The 22,357-nt window shown below is 43.8% G+C and overlaps 1 protein-coding gene and 1 long non-coding RNA gene across 2 annotated transcripts; one reads left to right on the forward strand and one right to left on the reverse strand.

The window, feature by feature from the left end:
• Window positions 1–3,634: 3,634 nt before the first annotated feature.
• On the reverse strand, window positions 3,635–15,984 carry LOC116851776 (bone morphogenetic protein receptor type-1B). Its single transcript, XM_032831554.1, has 4 exons — window positions 15,840–15,984; window positions 4,879–5,881; window positions 4,435–4,750; window positions 3,635–4,312 (listed from the first exon to the last, which is right to left on the reverse strand). The coding sequence occupies exons 1-4, from the start codon at window positions 15,928–15,930 to the stop codon at window positions 4,181–4,183; spliced, it is 1,542 nt and encodes a 513-aa protein (XP_032687445.1). The 5' UTR covers window positions 15,931–15,984; the 3' UTR covers window positions 3,635–4,180.
• A 629-nt stretch (window positions 15,985–16,613) lies between these two features.
• Window positions 16,614–22,310, forward strand: LOC116851777. The gene is made up of 4 exons (XR_004379637.1): window positions 16,614–18,565; window positions 18,673–18,792; window positions 20,020–21,933; window positions 22,010–22,310. It is a non-coding gene; the product is annotated as an uncharacterized LOC116851777 (long non-coding RNA).
• The last annotated feature ends 47 nt before the right edge of the window (window positions 22,311–22,357 follow it).

Here is a 22,357-nt window from a genome sequence, read left to right on the forward strand (position 1 = left end):
GGCCGAAATATCGATCTTAAGCGCTGCTGTGGAAGTACCGTCAGGCACAATCGGTATACTATCTAGTATTTCAATACTCCTGATTCTTTTTCGGGTAATTATGTACAATAAGGCCTTTTTCGAATTTTGATATTTTTTTGCAGCTCTTTTGGCAAAAATATTTATTTTGACTCCAACATTGATAATTAATCGGGGGAGTCCGAAAAATATGCAAGTTATATATCGTTTTAACTTTTTTTTTTTCACTTGTCAAACGTTACTGCTTTCCCACAATTTAAACAAGTTACTGATCTTTAATCATATTATGTAACTGCAATATCGAACGACTAGCGGGGGGCTGCGCCCCCCGCACCCCCCTCAAACTAACCCAACCCAACCTATCGTCACATTAACCGTCAGTTATTGTTTATTAAAGTGTTCAACTTTTTTTCTTAATAATTTTTTAATAAACACTGACTAATGTGACGATAAGTTGAGTTAGGTTTAGTTTTGAGGGGAGTGCGGAGTGCGCAGCCCCCCGCTAGTCGTTCGATATTGCAGTTACATAATGTGATTAAAAGATCAGTAACTTGTTTAAATTGTGGGAAAGCAGCAACGTTTGACAAGTGAAAAAAAAAAGTTAAAACAATATATAACTTGCATATTTTTCGGACTCCCCCGATTGATTATCAATGTTGGAGTCAAAATAAATATTTTTACCAAAAGAGCTGCAAAAAAATATCAAAATTCGAAAAAGGCCTTATGGCTCCTGCCCACAGGACGCGGCAACACTTGCCGCGCGGCAGAAGTTCGTGCGACAGCCAATCAATATGCTGCTTTCCGTAATAACTTTCTAGCTCTTATAGAAAAACAACATATTGATTGGCTGTCGCGCGGACTTTCGCCGTGCGGCAAGCATTATCGCGTCCTGTATGCAGGAGCCATTATTGTACATAATTACCTAAAAAAGAACCAGGAGTATTGAAATACTAGATAGTATACCGATCGTGTCTGACGGTACTTTCACAGCAGCGCTTGAGATTGATATTTCGGCCAAATACATGATTTTTTAATATTTAATTAAAATTATCTGGATGACTCACAAACCTTTTTAATGATATTTCATAACTCTTCATACGAAATACAAACGATACCATACCGAACCTTTGTTTAATTTACCTCCGATCATTATTTCCGGATAAATACATGGTCCAAAAAAGAAAAATTTATTACAAGTAATAGAATGACTCACAAATCTTTTCAATTGCACTTCAAAACTCTTTATACGAAATACAAATGATTTAAAAGAATAGTTTTCCAACCGGAGTTTTTTTCCGGTCAAGTACATACGAATGATGGTACTTGTGTCGACTTGTGTCTCTTGTTGGAAAGCAACCATAGTCAGTACAATAACTGTGTCGCTGCATCTTCTCGTTTTTCTCGCGATGCAAATTTACCACTGCTCTCCGATATTATATTTCGTCACGAATTTTGCCGTCTGGCATGAAGGAACGATCGATTATAATTTGCTAATCAATACGAAAGTTACCTCTCGTTTCTTTGTTGCTAGGGGAAAGTCAAGGTTATCCCTGATGTCGTGTTTTTAAATGACCATTGTAGTACCTTGCGATCGATACAATTTTATGTTGACACATAACGAGAAATGTTAGGACACGTTGATTCGCTAACGATCTTTCGATTGATCGTGTCTCAAGTAAGATTCTCTTTATAATTTAACACCGATATTAAAGCAACTAATAATTTTTCTCGAATAATAAATCTTTCTTGAATTAAGCACGCCAGTCGAAGTTCGTTCGCAGAGGACAAAATATCACGAAGAGAATAAATTTTTTGTAGATATATGCAGAGTAAAACAGCCGCTATGTGTCGATGCAAATACAAGGGATAATTTGGAAAAGGAAACCATGGCTCTGATTTTCGAAAATATATCGCATACGACATTTAGTGAAAAGCTATAGTATACGTAACATGAACTACAGCTTTTCACTAATGTCGTATGCGATATATTTTCGAGAATCAGGGCCCATATCTCGTACTTATTGAAAATAGAAATTTCATCGCTTCCGCTCAATTACCCACCGGCTACAGTCGTTTTTTTCTTTGCTTGTTTATAATATCTTCTTGTCGGAAGAAGCAACACATGTAACGGCAATTTTCGTTATGTTTATACGTACAAGAAGTAACGATCTCGAGTTAACCAGAGCGAGAAGCCTTTTCTTTATAATTTTTTTTTCTTTCATTTATATAAACAATCGTTTTAATTATGCGCTATCGTGATCACGATATAAGGAATACAAAATCACATTTACCTTCTAAAATAACATTGTATACATTGTTATTGCACTGTACATGGTTATTTTCCACAATTCTCTTCTCTCTCTGTAATTATCTTCACTGTATACAAAAACGTAAAGGAAAAATCATCTTGACACACATAACCGACCGAGGTGGTCGGAGATGTTTACAAAAATGAGGTTAATATGTGTATTGTTTGTACAAATTGACAGTATAAATTACATACTGTACAAACAATACGGGTTTGCGCGTTAAATATATACTTTGCATTTGCGAATGTGATTTACGATGTATATTACGAATTTTCCAGCAAATCGACGTGACAAGTCGCAAATTTCACTAGCGCGGATGAATTCATGCGGAGTTACTATTCCATTGCATTCTAATAGCAAGTCGCGAGTATTTTGCAATGATCAACGATTCTTACGGAAACTATATGCGCAGTATGTATGTATCAAAAATCATCGATGATAATAAATATGTCTCGAGATACTTAAAAAAGAAATGACATAGACTGCTAAATGTAAAGGAGACTCAATTGTAAAATTCTTAAAACTTTCTTTAACATTAAGCACACTCGGTGTGAGATAACGAAACAATTTTCTTATACATTATATATATATACACATACACATGTATGTATTAATGCATGTATATACAGGATGTCCTGCGTAAGACGGACCAAAAGAAAAATATAAGTAGAACACATAAAAGTGAACAAAAATTGTATAGGTTATTTTTCAAACAACCACGTAAAATTTCGAGATATTAATTAAGATAGTTGGACAAATTAGAACGCGCGATGCGACAGGCGGGACATACGGCTCGCAGCGGTCGGCGAAGAAAATGGAAAAACGCACACGTACACGGACGCACACACGGAGCTACTCATTTCAGTATGCCAAACGGCCCACCTCTCTGGCTTATAAGATAGGCCCGCGAGCAATCATCCATTTTCTTCGCCGGCCGCGGCGGGCCGTATGTCCCGCCTGCCGTGTCGCCGCACTCTGATATGCTCAACTATTTTAATTAATATCTCGAAATTTTACGTGGTTGTTTGAAAAATGGCCTATATAATATTTGTTCACTTTAATATGTTCTACTTATGTTTTTCTTTTGGTCCGTCTTACGCGGGACACCCTGTATAAGGTATCCCAGGCTCTCTTCTGCAATTTTTATAAGAACATAAAACGGATTGAGGTGAACATAAAAATCCTGTACCATTTTACGATATTCGCAATAAAAGTAGATATATTAATTGAAAAAGATTGGTGAATAATCACGCGCAGTATGATAGGTGAGCTAGTATGGTAGTAACGATGTGTGTTTATACATTAAGTCAAATTGAACAAAAAAGCTTTATTTTGTAAATAATGTAGATTTTTGCTTATTAATGTAAGAACATTGTTATGTTGATGATTGTTCGTGATAATATACAAATCTTCTTGAATTAATATTTCGAGATTTATTGTGAATATTACAAAATAGTATGGAACTTTTATATCTATCTCAATCCGTTCTACGTTTCCATAAAAGTTGCGGAGGAAAATTTGGGACAACCTGTATATATATGTATGTGTACATATAATTATATAATTTATGTATAATAGAGCGTGTATATACAATATATACATCGAGACGATCTTGTTTAACTTTCGTAATGAGCGAACGCATAGACATACGTACAATTGTTCTTCAATCATTCCAAAACGCATATATTCTCGTTCATTCATACTATTATACTTATAAACCATAGTCTTCAGTCTTCAGGCTGCAGTCTGTTAACAGTTCTATGTACACTAGGGCCATATTTACAGAGGGTAGGAAGTTGTTTGTTTAACTAAAAGAAGAGTGATCCAGTTTTTAACGTAATGACGCGAAGGCACTACACGATCTTGATGCTGATAGTATCGACGTGTAGCTTCGACAGTGTCTTTTTGACGCGAAGTGCGGTTAGACGAACTGCTGGATTCCCGTGCCAACACTCCGACATGATCTTTCCAAGGGCAAATAGGATCTGCAAGAGAGCAAGATAATGTTGACTCGTTAATCGATAATCCGTGCGGCGAGGATAATCGTGTTGCAAAGTTTTAACATCCAGGGGGACGAGACTTCGCTCTCTTCTTTTCTCTTTCTTACCGAATCATTGTCCCATCTCGTAGGAATAACCGGACGTAGGCGCTTTACGCAGACAGCCAGACGCATATCCTCGAAATCCGGATCACTCGGTACATCGTCATGATAAGGCAAGGCGTACGGCTCCACCATGGAGTTTTTGCCGCCCGTCACGCATCTTCTGCACGTCTCCCAGAACACAAGTCCGACGGAATACATATCCGCCATTCTGAACGCGTCAAAGCAAATCGTATTCAAGGTTTCATCCAGCACTTCCGGGGCCATGTAACGCCGCGTACCCACTCTGGTGTTCGGAGCGATGTCGATCTCTCCGCTCTCGCTACAAGCAGAAGGGAAAATATATCATCGATACACTTAAACTTGGAAAACAACTAGTATATTGAAAAATGTATTCTCCTCGAAAAGATTTATTTATTTATTTATTTGAGGTATAAGATGTTTGTGTACCTGATATAGCGAACAGCCAATCCGAAGTCCGCTATGGCGCACTCCCCGTTTCTCTTCACCAGAATGTTTCTGCTCTTGATGTCTCTGTGAGCTATCGCGGGTTTACCTTGCGTCCCAAAGATCTCGGTGTGCAAATGTGCGATACCAGACGCGATCGATACACAAATCGTCAACAAAGCCTGATGATCCAACACCGTTGTTTGCAGGTAATCGTGCAACGAGCCTCTCTCGTGATAATCAGTGATTAACAGCATCTGAGTCCAAGAACCGGTGCCCTTAATGTCGGCGGCAATGAAGCCCAGGATATTGTCGTGCCTCATCAGTACGGTCTGGTAAATCTCGGTCTCTCGGAACCAGGACGCCTCCTCCAATGTGAAGAACACCTTCACTGCCACCTTCTCGCCACCTCGCCATTTTGCGAGCCATACTTCACCGTAGCGTCCTTTCCCCACGCACTGCGACATAGCCAATTGCTTCGCGATGGTTTGCTGCACGAGAAGCGGCAGTCCTGAGCCTGATCCACTACTCTGGTCAATAAAGTCCTTAAGAGTGCCTTGTGACGGCACCAGACATGGGTCCCTCTCTTTCTTCCGGCACCGGTGATAAATGAATCCTACCGATATCGACAGGAGCACGAAGGTGACCGACAGGGTTATCGCCAAAATAATAAGCGGAGCTCCTGATGCGATGGCAATCGGATGGGGGGACACGGTGGGTCGAGTTTCATATCTGGGAAACTGATCCTTATTACACAGATTAGTATGATTACAGCACATTATATTCTTCTCTTGGAGATGAGGCACCAGATTTCCCTTGCACTGCATAAAACCTTGTTCGGCAGGTGGCAAGCAGCCGAAAGACCACTCGGGAACATGTTCCTGCAACTCGGCGTCCCACACTTCTTCCACAGCACTGAAACATTGACTGCCTGGCCGTCCCTCGCAAGTCCCATTTTGTTTGTCGTCTGGACAATGCCCTTCGCAGTAACAAGTGATGCCCAACACTGCAAGAGAAGATATCGATGCGTGATATTATTAGACGTGTCAGTCTGACGGAATCGAGCCGATATGCACGTAGGAGAAAGGAGAAGTACGTAAGGCTCTAATATTAATCGCGTGTTTAGTCGTTCGTTTTATTATTTTTGGATCGAGCGTGATCCGAGATTAAAATCTTTCTTTTTTCTCTGTCTCTCTCTCTCTCTCTTCCCATTTTGAAAGCGAAGGCAATAGCGACGAGAGACGCATCGCGTCGCTGAAGAATTGAATCAAACAATTACGTTACAGAGTTGCGCGAGGTGTGGTAAATAACTCAATGGTAATTGATACCGCGTGCATTATAGAGGAAACTGGGCGCGGAGTGTCGAGCGGATTCGAGAGGTTGTTTGACAAGTCATGAGATGTGTCTCGTGTAGGCGAACGACCGTCGTCGCGCGTCCCACGGAGGAGAGAAAGGAGAGGCAGCATACAGTAATAGTAGTAGTAGGTGCGTCCCGTTCGTAGAAAATCAGAGATCTTTCATGAACGTCTCGCGCTGATATAAACCGCGAACGACCGATAACTCACGCCGGCTGTAAATCTCGCGCACGCTCAAGCCTGATTTATGTGCATAGAGACACGTCGACGTTGTGCGCATCCGACCGGAACGTCTCCGCGCGAATATTTCGCGTACCACGTCGCTCGAAAAATATTATCCCGTTAACGAGTCGTTGGTTGCAGAAGGAAAAAACATCATGAATATGAGGCGAAACAGAAATTTAAGATATCGTCGATTTCACGCGTGCGTCAGATTCATGGAGGAGTCTCATTTGGAGGAATGCTAAAAATGTCCGGTCTGCGATAGCTATCTATAACTTTAAGTTTATATCATTGGATCGTGTATAAAATTTGAGACAAACATAACGGGCGTGACCTATAATTAGCGTTAAGCGTGATCTATAATTAGCCTCTGCCCCCACCATCGGCGGAGGATATTTATCGGTGCGACTTTTGACTCGAAGCTTTCCCTGTCTGTCAGAAAAAAAAGAGAAGCACTGGAAAGAGAAGATATGCTCGAGATAAATTTTCTATTTATTGGATCTCCTCGCGCCGCAAGGTCAACGTCGATGCGAACGGTCCAAAGTTAAACGTGCGATTTTGTCGCCGGACCGAGCGCGAACAAGCGGGGCAATGTTGCAGTGAGCGAAGGTGTAATCTCTCTCTCTTCGCCGCGGTGGCCGATAACGGCGAATTCGCTGCAAACACGGTGTCACGTTTCTAACGAGTATGCCAGCGACGCGTCGTCCGCCGTCCTCGCTCTTCCTGCGGTGGCGAAGGCAGAGACAAAAGGAGAGAGAGGAAGCGAGAGGCTAAGATGCACGGGAGACACGCGCGAGCCGCAGAGAGACTGCTTATCTTCCGTGGCGGAATTACTCTCCCGCGTCTATTTTACGGTGACCGCTCTATTTATATCCCGCGCGAATATCCGGATGACGGATCGATTCCTCGCACGTTCCACACTCGCTTCGCGCTCTTCCCCTCTCGTGCTGGGGTGCGGCGGAAGCTCGATTTTGGATTTAATGACGATTTCGAGCGACTCGAGAAAATATTTACATGAAATGAAATTTAACAGTCGTAGTAATAACAGGCAGGATCGGGAAGGCTTCCTCTTAAAAGTCACAATCGATGCCTTTAATACATTTAAAAGAATAAAACTGCAAATAAGTTGCTGCAAATAAGTGATAGAAAAGTAACGACATTCGCGCTACAGTTATTTAGGTTGCATTCCAGAAAACATTTCTTTTGAGCAAAGTTTAACTGAAAATCTATAATATGGACGTGAACGAAAGATTTACAGTAAAATTTTCCTAAAAAAGGACTTTTGGAATGGAATTTTAAATATAATTTATTTATCATTATCTTGAAGGATAATTAATAAAAAAAAAAAAGAACAAAAGAACCAAGCTGTTACCAAGTCGAAAAAGATAACTTTGTGTCGACTAAATGTTATTTCCCAATCTGATAATGAACGAAACGCTGATATTACATACGTTGTTTACCCTTACAAATGTTCTTACACGAACATTTTTCTTTTTCACGATCTCGTGGATATAATGAGGCGTAAAATCTAGATGGAGATAATTTATTAAACGTATTCTTTTCTTGTTTCCAGGCACGGCTAAGAGATTTACACCGCGTTGAATAGAATCTCAGCGACAATCTCATTCAAATGGAAGGTACAAGTCGCAGGAGCAAATCGTGACCCGCGCTTCTCAAGGCAGGTGAATGTCAACGTGAGGTGAACGTAAAAGCGACGAACTCGACGAGCGTAGAGTGTCGCGCAACCGACGAAAGAGATTCTGCTTATTCCTTACGTATCTCGAAACCAAGCGTAAACAGCTCGGTGGAAAAGTATTTTTCCACGTCAACAGCGTTCCGTCAACGCCTATGATCGCGTTCGCGACACTATCGTCGTCGTCGTCGTCGTCGTCGTCGTCGCGCGCCCGTCTTGGCTGGCGATTAATGACCCGCGTATAAACCTAGAAGAGATCGTCCGCGCGATATTTACATCACGAATACCGATCCCAGCCTTTCTCAGGGACTGCAATGAAGTTACAGTTATCTCTGGGGCGGTAAAACGATGGGGTCTTCTCAGTCCGCGTCTTCTGGAAATATTAACACATTGATTGACGCGCGTTGATTGCGTGAAAATTTAACTGACGATTGAATCATCAAAGATACGTCGAATCAATGTAATTGAAAGCATCTTTTAACCCGTATCGCTGGTTTTCTATTGGCCATACAGCTGATTCTCTAAATGCGATTAATTATATTTTACGTGCAACTTGTTCTTTAGATTTCTTGAAAGTGAAAAGTATTTTCACTCGAGACGACACACCGAGAGAAAAATATAGTTGCTTTCGGCGTCAACTATACTTTTTTGTGATTCTAACAAAAAAATAATTAGAAGAACCATTTTTCTAATAACACTTATTAAAATAATAGTTTTTCCAACTATTTTTGTGGTTAAAGAATATAGTTGACGTCAAAGATAACTATATTTTTCTCTCAGTGCAGTGAAAATACTGTCACTCGACTTGGTTAGATGATGTGCAAAGTATATGGATGCTTGATTAACGTGATGCGTGAGTTTGAAATGATTTTAGTATGAGAGGGGATGGTCAGATAAGGGAGAAATTATGTAGAAATGAATGCATAGATAGAGAGCGTGTAAGTGAAGGCGAAACAAGACGTCAAGTGGAAAAGCAGGATCAGGGCAGAAAAACTGCATAGGTATTATGTTGTAAGAGAAACGGATTAGGGCAGTGTAGGAAATAATACAGGTAAACTTAAATCAGTACAGTAATGCAGAAGAAATTGTTGATAAAGGGAATGTTTAACAGGTGATAATAGAAAACAGAAATAGAAGATACAACAGGTGGAAAAAAATTATATAAGAATTGAAGACGAAAGGTTTAGTTATCGAAATGAGATATGATAGGATAAAAGAGGAAGCAAGATAAACGGAAGAAGGATGACTTGTAGCAGCAGATGCTGTGTAGGTAAAAAGAATAAAAAAATAAAAAAGAATAAAAGGGTTGTAGGATATGGAAAACTTCTTGGCGACGTAAGCTGAGGAAGACGTACAGGAAGTGAAGACAAATATTGAGGAATCCACTTCGTGGAGTCAGTAGGAAGTATAGATTGGAATAATGAAACTAACAGTCACGATGCTCAACGTGTTAATTCCTACAGATTAACACTCGCCACTTGCGGCTTCTCAGTCGCTATTGCAAGCCGAAGAAGCGGGTGTTTGTGAATCGACCGGATGATTTTTGGAGGCTCTCCGACTCGAGTTCAGAGCCGCTGTTTATCGGTCTGTCCGTCATCGCCGGCGAGAAAAGCCGTGCTGAACTGTTTAGAAAAATGTCACACACACAAGCGTGCGTGAATGTATTCGTGGCAGCGTTGGAGCCGGAGCGCGAGGCGTCACGCGTATATATCTGCTTTCGTGCGGCTTTCGCGACGCAATCGGCGCCCGTAATCGCACGAAGGCTTCAATGAATCGCGCGCGCGGCGACGTGCCAGCTAGCCACGGACTTTATCAGCGTGGCAAAGAGCAGTATCAGCGATAGCCCAGTCGTGCGTCTATGAGTAACGAATCATCGCCAAGTTCGCAGGCAGCTCTGCGCTCTAGAAACGCGAGGCGCGCTTACGTTTTTGGGGAGAGAGAGAAAGAGAGAGAGAGAGAGAGAGAGAGAGGGGCCTGATTCCTTTCTGCCCTTCAGCAGCGAACGCGATCGTTACGATCGCGACGTTATCATTGCACATTGGGGATGTGATTATCCGAGGATGATAGACAGCAACGCGGGTTGATGATTTTCAATGCAATGCGTAGAAGAGGAAACGAAGAGAAGGCCATCACAGGTAGCCACGATAAGATAACAATGCACGAGATAAGACATTGCTCGAAATCAAGTTAACGGAAAGGAACAATAAGAGTGCGAGCATCAGGTGGGTGCAAATCTGCGAGAGCTAGCCCTAATCAGCATAAGAGGACGTCGATTCGCGTTACACCGGGCGTGTCGCGCTTTAACGAGAATAATCCTTCCGTTATCTCTTCCTCCTCGCATTACCAATATTTGCGATAGTCGATAGCAGGTGCGGTTGCACCGCGCGACTCTGCGCGTTCTACGTCCGGCGAGTGTCAGCGCATTTTTTGTTTTTCTCCGACGCTGCGCGTGCAATCGTTGCGCCTGTTGGGAGAAAGGTAGAAGGAAGGCGATTTCGCTACCACACACCACCGTTTCGGAAGCTCCATCATCGTATGCAACTCGTTGCGTCCTTCGCTGCGATGTAATGCTTTGATCCACTTATTCGGTTCCGTGGAAGCCCGTCGGCGGCGGCGCAACGCATTTTTCCGGCGCCGAGAAGCGCAACGCATCTCGGACGACGCTGCGCTATTTTGTCACGATAGAACGGCGTGCTCGCCCTGCACACACGTGTGTGTGTGCGCACAGGAAACTTAATACTCTCCGCGTCGCGTTGCTGCAAATAATATCTCGGCGAGAGAAGCAGCGGCGGTGGCGGCGCGACTCGCAAACGGATTCGCGCGAAACGCGTAACCGTGATACCGCGCGATCGTAATTTTCGCGGAAGGACAATCAGCAGCGCGGGTAATCCTATCCTCCCGGCCCGTAATCATCGTCCGCCGTGCTTTCCAGAGTATCTTTCCGGTGGAAGGGGCGTGGCGGCTCCGCCGCGAAAGGTGCGAATCAGCAATTCACAGCGTTCGCGATCGGCAGATAAAAAATTTAATAAAAAAGAAGAAATCAAAACCACACACATACACGGCGATAATTTCTTCGAACGAAACTCTATTCGAATTCGAGTGAACCATGTAAAAATGTTTTATTTATTTTTCGTGTATCATTGAATGAATGTTCTCACTCAAATTGAAGAATGAATTTAATGTGACTTCGCCGTCACAGAGAGAAAGCCGATTGAGACTCATATTAATAGTCTTTACTTGTCTCGCGGGAGATATTCATATGGTATAATCTAGGTTTATATTAATAGTTATTACTTGAAATAGTTATTACTTGTAAGATACTTAAATTCAGAATGGGATGAGAGTTTTTCAGTCGAATCGCGCGACTATATATATATATATTTTTTTTTTTTACATAAATTATGATTAATAACTAAATTCGAATCTGAGTATCTCATTTGAGTGGAATTTCAAGATTAACGATTATTAAGACCTGAGACATTCACTCGAATGAATTAAGAATTCACTTTAAGGTCGTCTAAAACATTCATGTTTTCAGAGACTTCGAGAAATTTCGGGAGCGCCAACGTTCTTACGTCACAAGGAGATGCCAAAAACCGTATTATAAAGGACACGTATTATCAGGACTAAGTCCTGATTTACAAAAGAAAGCTTATTTACGAACAGGACGTAGAAAAAATTTTGACCTGCTTTCTAGGAAAAGGAATAACAAATACAAATCAGTCACAAGTAGTCTTCCAAAAACTTTAAATGATGCTTCTGGAAGTGACTCGTAAATACAAAAAGGATTCTTTATCCATTGAAAAAATCTTGTGCTCTCGTATTGGTCTACTCATATCGTATCGGAAAAAAAGTCGTAATATATAAATACTTACAAAACATTGCGGCGTTAGCTACTTTTTTGCTGCAGGAGCAAATTCTTTTTGTACAACAGCAACATGTTCTAGCAACTTGGTATTACGTCGACCTCACAGCAAAAAATTTGCTGTTGCAGCAAAAAAAGTTGGTAACGCAGCAATATATTTTTTAAGTGTTCATATATTACAACTATTTTAGCTGCGACAAACAACTCTTTTCTTCCATGCTTGCAAAGTACTTTATACTCGCATCCATTTACCACTTAGCGAACCTGGGGTCACCTATTGTGTTTCCTGGGATTAGTAGTTCCCAATCATTCGCGATCTGATCGTTGGCGACAGTGACGTGAATGAAATTAAAAGAGAGAATCTTCTTGTTCTGGAAGATCTTTTGGATCTCGCGATGCGATGATGATCGACACATTTCCGAGAAGTATCATTCGGAAGAAGGTGCGTCTCTACATTAAGTGCGACGGCTACATTACGAAACGGCGTATTTTTACGCACCACATATCCCGGATACGGCCTGTACGCGACGGACACCGAGAAAGGCCGCCTTTATTCCGCGCGTTCATCTCGCGTGACGGCTCGGCGTGATGTCCTTGCCGAGGCTCGCGGAAAAAACGTTGTGCGTACGCGACGACGACGATATAGCGAGAAAAAAATGCGCGAGAGGAGAGAAAGGGAAAAGTGGGAGATTAAGCTCTCCGCGGTCGGGACGCGTTTGCGACGCCGAGAAGCGGAGTACGAAATTATGTTCGGCGTGTACACACGCTCGTCTAAGGGAGAGACGAACGTGTCGCATTCCGCTGAAACGACGCCGAACCGCGTGCACACGCGCGACGCTTATAACCCTTTGATGTATTTCGAGTCCCGTGCACGCCGCACGAGCAACGTAAACAATCTCTATTTTCTATGCTACGCGAAAGCAGATAGCGCGCCCCACACCATCGCGCCGCATTTAGCGCTCTCAAAGTGGTCGTCAAATTTCGAGTTTCGATTACGAGGAACACGTAGCTCGGACAGACGCGTTTATGGTGACTGCCATTAAGTACGGATATTAAGCTAATCGACGATTAATCGACAGAATAATCAACAGCAATTTCTAACTGATTTCTAATTTGTCGGTCATTAATGATCTGATAATAATGATGATTCTGTGTACATTAGCGAGAGAGAGAGAGAGAGAGAGAGAGAGAGAGAGAGAGAGAGAATTAACATTTGACTGAAAGCAATTTGAAATATAGCTGTAAACAGAAGACGAGAGAATGTTCTTACTTGTTTCAATAACAGAGAGTGTTTCGTTTTCCATGCTGGGAATTTTGCTGGTGTCAATTAGTTTAATCAGAATTTGATAAAAGTCTATTCTTAATAGCTAATTTTTCAACAGCAATTTAAACTAGTGTTGTCCATTTCGAAATTTGAAATATTTAAGTACTTGAGTAAATTCGGCTATATATTATTATCTTTTGTGCATGATAATAAAGAATGAATAAATGCATCGCTGTCTCGTAACTGCTTATAAAATTAAAGGTACTCTTCAAATTTCTTCCAATATAAATAACTGCTCAGAAGAGAGGACAATTTTATTATGCGTCCGTACGCCTTCTGCACATTCGCGTGACTTTAAAGTTCACTTAATAAGTACATGAAATAATTTGACATTTCCAAGATATTAGTTTTTTAACAATAATAAATAGTGAACGAATGCATTGCATACTCGTAACTATTTACTATTTAGTTGCCCGGGTAATATCTGTGGGTATTCGGATATTAAATGTAATACCGGCGAATATGGATACCACTCGGGTATCCGCGGGTTTGAATACTCAGGTGGAGCACCCGAGTTATATTGACAGTTCAAACTTAAATCTAAGTTTAAATTACTATTGAAAAATAGTGGGTGATTTGAGGTGATTTTTCCCAAACTCCGATTTACTAATTGATGAATAACTGGGAAAATCGCCAACTATTACCAGCTGTGCAACTTGTACGTCAAACGGTAATCAACAAGCGCATAATTTCCACGTAGAAACAAAGTGGATAATATTTGTGACTGATGGCTGTCATAGATCATCGATTAGAATAATCAGAGTGGCGAAACTTCAGTATGACTCGCGTATCGGCTGTTCAAAAGCACAATCAAAATTTTGGTTTATCTACTCATAGAGAGATAGATAGGCCTTGTTTACACCAAATGTTTGATATACGTACCCGCCCCAACTAGAAACTTTATATTAAATTATCTTAATTTTAGCGATGCGGTGTATTCAATATACGTCTTAATATAATACGTCTTCTTGATAAGTATTACACGAGCTTAGTACACCGTTGTTTATATACATCGTCCATATTAAGATTATTTAGTAGAAAGTTGCTATTTAGTACGCGTATCAAACGTTCGATGTAAACAAGGTCATAAGCTTACAATTTGAATATCGCAATACCGTGTACGCGCGCGTGTGTGTATGTGTGTGTATGAGGGAGAAAAATCTGAAAAAAACAATATTAGAAACGAAATTCTTTCTATGGATGAGCGACTTGTCTCGTCATTATCACTGATAAGCACTTAACAGCGACGAACGTTGCTCAACTGCAATTCCATACAGATCGAGAAAAGAAGGTATTAAAAAGGTGCTTGTGTATGTCGTAACCGACGCCGTTTCTTTAGAAGGTTAAAGTCTGGTGTCATCGGCGGCGATATCGAATCGCGCGCGACGATCAGTTCGGTATCACGCGTAAGCGTCCGAGTCTGTTATGCTGAAGCGTGAAGGCGACAGAGAAAGATGCAGTGAGGGGCGTACATCGAGGAGCGTCTATGAGAAAACGAAAACCAGGAAGAAAAGTGAAAAAGGTCGCGACAGTGGTACGGCCGGAGAACGGCACTCTCCCGAGTGCTCGACGAGAGATGCGGTGCGCGATTCTCGGCACCGCTGGTATTTCAGTCTCTAACCTTAGAACGGCTTAGAACCTCGTCTGCGTCTCTCTCTCTTTCTCTCGTTCTTCTTCCCTATCCGTCCCGTTCTCTCTCGTTCTCGCGCGCGCGACGTCGGAGTAAAAAAAAAACGGCCGCGTGCCATCTCGATGCAGGAATTCCTCTCGTGAAAACGCATCGATCGTGGGATAAGGAAGACGCAGTGTTCGCGAGAGAGGAAAAACAGAGTAGAAGGAGATGAAGTAGTGTTGCCGCGTTCGGACGGAATCGGAAAAAAACATGACACGGCGCTCGAGATAGAGACGCACGCGGTCATAGTACGCGCGCTCTCGCGCAGCGACTGGGGAAGTGTCACACACAGCGGTGAAGCCGTCGTCTCGACCGTACGAAGGGTGACCCTCCGAGATCGCGGCAAAAAGCGGCGACGGTAAGATCGAGGGCGCGCCGGCCAACGATCTTTCACGGCGAGGCGGAGAATCGGTCCGTCGTTCGTCGTGTTCGCCGAAGCGGTCAGGATGAGAGAAAGAGAGAGAGACAGAAAGAGAGTAACAAGCGTGCGAACCGAGCGAAGGAACGCGTGAAAGAGAGACAGAGTGCGTGCGAGAGAGAACGGGATAGAGAAACGCGGAACGAGATCATCGTCGTCGGGCTAACACATCTGCGTGGCAGAAGGCGAGCACGGGGACGGTGACGAACGGCGAGGAAGCCGAGAGACCGTGCGGAGTCGTTCTCGCGCGTTCCGCATCTCCAATCGATTCCAAGGCGCGCGCGGGGCCGGCGAGAGAGAGAGAGGAGACGGAGACGCGCGTTCTGCACTCGACGTTGACACGGGCGCGTCGGTCGCGCGAAACGACACCACGACGTCATCCGTGCACATAGATCGCACGCGGGATGGTACTCACCGCCGACGAATTGCACAATAAGCACTCCTAGGATGAGCCACAGGCCATATTTACATCCGCGCCGATCCGCAGTACCGGAGAGCGCTGCCATTTTCTACACTCGAGGGCACATACTTCACTGTGACGTAGGATGATTCTCGCCGCGCCGCAAGGCGCAGGCTGCTGTCGCTCGGCTCTCTCCGCTGCGACTGGGAAGGGGCGCGCCGTGTCGGTGGGGCGATGCTTCGTGCATCTTCGGCCGCACGACAGAGAGCGTCGATCGGCCGCGCGGGAACGAGCGAGATGGCGAAGGGGTTGTATTCTTGACGTGTATTCGAATGCCGTGCGTCCCTTTGATTCTCAGGCTGAAATCGCTTTGTACGGCACGCTCGTATACGGGAAACGGAACCTGGAATGAGAAGGATGTATTTTGCGCTCGAATACGCGTCAGGAATACGACTCCAGGAACGTGCTAAGGAACACACATGCACACACCTTCTGTCGAGCCCTAGTGCGATTTTCCAGCGCGATATGAGGACTGTGAGAGGGAACGCGGTGATACCGTGGAAGCGAATGGCTCTTTTCGACATCCCGCGATGGTCTACGATAGCCGTCAGTTCGATCTCCAGGTCGATACAAATTTGTATGTAAACATAACCTCTACAGGTAAACTGAGGACGATTCTGTAGGTTCTTTTTGCAAACGAATGGTCGTTCGTAATAGATAACGTTTACGTTGAAAAAGGAAAGTATCGTTTAGTCAGTAAATACTGATGTTTTTAGCACATGTTCTGCACTCTATTATCGTAACACAAGATAAGATTTGGCAATTATACCACTGCGGGCGTTCTAGTTACGAACGGGTGAAATGTCGACGCGCTTGTTTACTATGCGAAGTTCGAACTGTCGTGCTGTTAATGCGCCAAAACAACGTGTCTATTATCTGAATAAGAGACACTCAAATTTTAATGTATTTCTAATGTAACATTTTGTTTTTCTCTTCTATCTCTTAAGGAGATAGATGATGCGACTCCGCAGGAAATCGAAAAATTCCATTTAACTTATCGCTTAGGTTTCCAACATTCCAGAGATGAAAGATTAACGTCCTTTCTGGAAAGTATATCTCCACATCAAAGAGAAGCTCTGAGCTTGTATTGGCCTAGAGACTGCAGATTAAAAATTGCAGATTGAAGTTTAGCTTTCGAAGAATCAACAAACTTCGATCCTGGCTTGTTTTGTTCTAAGTCGAGTTCCGCACAAGCCGAGAGCCTTCAATCCGCACAATCCTCAGTCTCCAAACTATCTGATACAAACATTAGCGAATTCTAATTAAACTGGCGAAATTGCCAGGAGCAATTGCCAACTATGTAATTTGTTATTCAACAATATATATAAATCAAAGAATTAATAATTCTACATATCACCAATATAGCAGGTAATAATTGCTCAGGGTAACAATTCTCAAGATAAATTCCTTAATGCACAAATATCCAGAGGACATCGTAATCTCTGATTATGAGAATGTTCTAAGCATGTTTCTACATCTTAAGAATGTTTTCAGATAATCCCTAGAAGATGTTCTATTAAGGTTATCAAGGAGTTTAAAGGAGGAGAGAAAATTTCTTCACAAATTCTACATATTCTATGTTCTATTTTAGCAATTCTGTCGGCCAAATTAACTGTCGATCAGCTTTAATAAGATAGAAGTGAGGCCTTCAGATGTGTTCTTATCGCCGCTTGAAGCGTATCATTAGCGCGACAAGATTGCGTAGATGGCGAGTACGATCCTGGCGAAATCGTGTTAGAGCTGGGGAAGTGCGCGGCGGCGGCGCCCTACGGGCGCCACCGTGCCGCGGACGGCGGTTGGCACGACAGCAACAGCTACAGCAACTCTGAACAGTCGCGAGGAGATCTCTCCCTGCCCCTTCCTCCTCCGCTTTTCGGAACCGTGCGCGTTCGTGCGACGGATCGCGATACTTGGACGGACCCTCCGAGTCGAAGCGAGCCGCGGAGGGTCGGCGCGGCACGGCGTGGCGCGGCGTGGCGCGGCGTGGCGCGATGCGGCCCCTTGGAAAGGCGCGAATGTCTATGCGCGGCGCGTCACCGCGGAATCTAGAACCTGGCTAGAATCTGGAATCTTTTTCTTCGTTCTTGAGCGCACGGATAGCGGGATACCACGAGACCACGTTCACGTATCTTTCTCTGGTACCTCTTAGCGTTGCTCGCGTCACATCACGGTAATTATCAGTAAATAACTTGAATACCGCGGTGCATTGACGCGTCCAAGGGATACATTTTTGAGAGACGTCTGAAAAGACATGTTACTTTCCTCAGAAACCTTTTCACGTCTTTTGAATGTCCATAAAACGTCTTTCAGAACTTCGTGTTGTCTCGCTTGCTTTCACGGTAATTTGCGCGAAGTTGTCTACCTCGTCGGATAATATTCGTCGATTTGACTTGGCATCTCGCGTCTTTGGAATTGCGATCACGCAAGGAGGCGTCTTATCGAGTCTGTTTCACAGAATGTAAGCGCTGCAAAATTGTTGTCTCCCTTTCTTTTTTTTGTAGAAACAGATGGAAGCGGACTTTTCGGCGAGAATCGGAAAAAGCGACAAGTGTTCGCGATTGAGCTCTACAGGGGTGCGCATCACGCTGCGCTTTTAAGTAGCAACATGCGGCGCGCATGCTGCTAGCGCGTCATGCGACTCTCGGCTTGACTTGGCACGGCGTGACCTGCTACGACGACGTGTGAGTATACTGGTATTGATATCAGATTACCGGTTAATTGCCGGTGGCGCGGCATATGCTTGCCCCGGAAAATTGTTGTACTCAAATCGTAATATTTCACGCTTCAGGAGGGCCGTTCGTGCTTTCCGACAAACGACAACCTTTTCACGCCTGAGTCCCGTGGCGCGATTCTCAACGGAACGTATCATGAAATCTTCTCGGGCAGCGCGGGAGTCTTCCTTTTGTCGGTAAAATTGATGAAAGCTTTCACTTCCTGTGTAAGAATAATATAGAATAATAATTCTATAATATAGAATAATATAATTCTATAATATAGAATAATATAGAATAATATAGAATAAAAATTCATAAATATATAGAATAATTCATGCGCGATTCCCTCTAAATAAGTTGTCCCCTCTATTGAAGTTGTTAGAGTTACATTAAGTTATTTGCAACGCATTATAATTCCCTATGTGTATATTCAGGAGTATAACTGCATAATTATAGAAAATGGAGCAGGCGAGTCGAAAGTATCGCGATATGAGACAACCTTCATCTCTCGGCGTGCGTTTACAGTTTGTGCAGGATGAAAAAGAGGAAGATTCTTAGCACCGTTCTCGGATCGTGAATACCAACGACGGTACCGTGTGGCCCAACAAAAGGCGTACTGTTCGCGGTAGAACAAAGCTCGCCGTAATTCTTTCGCGCATGCAGCTGCCGGCGGCTACGATCGGGTCGTCATCGTGGCGTGGCGTGGCCTGGCGTGGCATGGCGTGGCGAGGCGAGCGCGAAACGTCGCCGTCGGCTCGCATCGAGATTAGGTCGCAACCGACGCCAATATATAAGCGCGTTTTACCCGCGTAACCTGTTGCGTGTGTGTCGCTCAAGCGTGAAGTCGCCGCGATCCAGATTGAAGCGCGCGCGTCTTTCGCGGTTAAAAGGCGTCAGTCATTATATTTTTAGAGATGATCTTCGGCACTTTTATGGAAAGACATCCATGCGCTCCAATCCCGCGTCTTCTCCTCCAGACGCGACGAAATCTACGCGATGCGTTCGCACGCATCAACTTCTCTTCGGCGAAACGAACATCTCGTCGCGGTCTGTGACCGCGAAATCAATTACGTTCAGGACGCTGTGCCCTTGACGGGTATTCCAGCTCGATTTTTTCACGGATCTTTTTAATATATCGAACATCAGATATCCCGGTTTGTATTCTGAAATACAATCAAGTATATTCTTCGCTGAAATGCTATGTTTATAACTGGTAGTTTAGTTATAAATACAGCGCTGTAATTAGCGAAATCTCTCGCTGAAATGATCAGTTAACAGTAGCGGCTGTTGTCATTATTGATGCATTTTGCGAACACAAACAATGTAAACACACGCGAGGCTTATGGTAGCCGTTAATTCCATCGTCATAACACGCAGAAAGCTGCATTTGGCATAACGTATAATGACTTTGTATGTTGCAGATTTCGCCACGAGCTTCCAATCTCAGCGTGAATGCAATGACAGATTGATTAAAAAATCTTCCATAAACAGGAATATACCGACGGATGAAATATGTGTTTTGGGGGACGAGCTTTGAATCAATCTGACATATTGTTTGTGGTTTGCGCTGTTCTTGCGCTGTCGCGTAAGAACTCGTGGACAGAATAATGAGGAGCCTCGCAGATCGACGGTACATCATGTATAACGTCGCTATTAGCCGTATGGAACGTCGCGGCGCGACTTTGTGGAAATTGCCGATGCGCTGCGCGCTATTTTCTCTGGAACAGCTCTTTCAGCTTAGCTTCAACTCAACTACTACGTCGTCGATCTTCAGTACGACGCGGGATTTATCCCTGCCCCTCCCGCCACGGCGTCTAGCGTGCAGTTATAATGATTTGCAGATGCCGGCGAAAGAGACTCGCGATAAAAGTCGCAAGCGTGCAAAGCGTGAAAGCGCCCGTGAAGACGGCGACGCCGCTTCCTTCGATGGTCCACGGTGTCTTACGCGCAATTTCTCGCAATTAGCCTACTTGAATGGGCCTCGCCTATCGTTTATTATCATTATCCGCGAGCGGCCGGAAATCGATTCGATTGCATCGACGATCGTGCATGAATTAAACGTTGCGCCAGAGACGCGAGGAGAGAGAGAGAGGAGGGGAACAGAATTAATCACTCTGTCCCGTGATCTATCGGCCGTTTCGCGGAAAGATCGCGTCCGCCCGATAATGATCCGCCTGCCTCCGGGTGGCTCGACGATTGTGCTTTCGATTAGAGCTTAATTATGAATTATTAAAGATCGCCTCATGGACGAGACAATCGGCGAGCGCGACGACACCGAGTAACGTCGGCCGATGAATATGCATCGTCCACTCTGCCAGGGAGTCTCTCTATTATACCGCTTGTTGACCGATGAATGATTGCTAATTGTCGCGGATAATTACCGCAAGGCTGCTCGTTAACTGTGTCCGCCGTGTCTGCGAGGCGGCTCCGAAGAAGAAGAGCGACCTCGAGTAAACGACTAGATGTTGGATCGCTCGTCGAGGGTTACTTCGATATTGTTGGTCCTTGTCTTCTTTCTCCGAGAAACGTGGAAAAATAATCTCGCGCGGGTATTTGGGCTGCTGGAATAAATTAGATCGCGACGTGAAACTGCCGAGACGCGTTTGCATTCTCCTCCGATTTTACAAAGGACCGTAAGCGGATTTCGCGAAATCGCGGCGGCCATCTCTTATTCATGAACGCCTCGGGTCGGTGATCATGTTGGCCCGCTAAAGGAGAGGACAGAGAGAAAGAGAGAGAGAAGGAGAAGAAGACGGCTTTTGAACGGCGTTAACGAAAAACGACGAGCTTCGAACCGGATTTTGGGATTAGAATCAGATACCCGTTCTCGGGAGCATCACGAGGCCACGTCCGCTCGTTTTATGCGGGCGAGGGCGACGGAGATCTCGCCTCTGCCACGTATCGTCAATGCGCGCTGGAGAGCTTCGAGGAACCGGGCGACAATGGGTAACAAAGAAGAGCGAGATCGTCCATGCTCCTCCTACGGCACGAAATCACGTTCCATTCGTCTCGCTTGGAAATATATTACTCTGGCCGGGCAACGGACGAACCGCCAAAAAGGAAGACTGCCGTCGGCTTGTTGTGCACCGACGTGACGCGGCGAAACACAATTACCACGATCGAATCTCTCTCTCTCTCCACTTCTCTACTCTTTGGTTGTTATTTCACCCCCCGTCACGGGCCGAGAATGTGATCCTTCGTAGTGTTATTTCTGATGATCCTCTTTGACATCGGCATGTAGCGAATCGTATTGTCAAAGAAGAGCCTTCGATGAGCACTTTTTTCCGAGCCAAGAATTGCATTTATATTGCATTCTCCAGCGTAAGCTCGAAAAAGTATGTAGAATAAGGATTAAACTGTAAACAAAATATCCAAATATACAACAAAATTATATATTTTGATTGATTTCAGGTGGACTTTAATATATTGGGGATTCCCTTGTGCTGGGATTCTATAACTCGTTAGTGCAGTTAACGACAGTTTTGTTATTGTTGCACAGCTTTTCTACGGTATACAAAAACTGCGCAACGATGACGGAACTGTCGTTAACTCTAATAACGAGTTACAGAATTCCAGTACTGGAAATTGTTTCGTCAGAAGAAAATAATTTTAAAAGGACCGCGAGAATTCTTCCGGCTTGAGGAAGAGAAAATATCCTCCGAATACGTCTAGAAAAATCTACAGTAAGATATTTTATCTGAGTTTACGTTGAGTGGGAATTGTTTTGTAATAATTTATTTAAAATATATGGTTCAAAGA

This window comes from Odontomachus brunneus, unplaced genomic scaffold (assembly GCF_010583005.1).
Source record: "Odontomachus brunneus isolate Ranch 3 - 2012 unplaced genomic scaffold, Obru_v1 Obru_scaffold_191, whole genome shotgun sequence".
NCBI lineage: Eukaryota > Metazoa > Arthropoda > Insecta > Hymenoptera > Formicidae > Odontomachus > Odontomachus brunneus.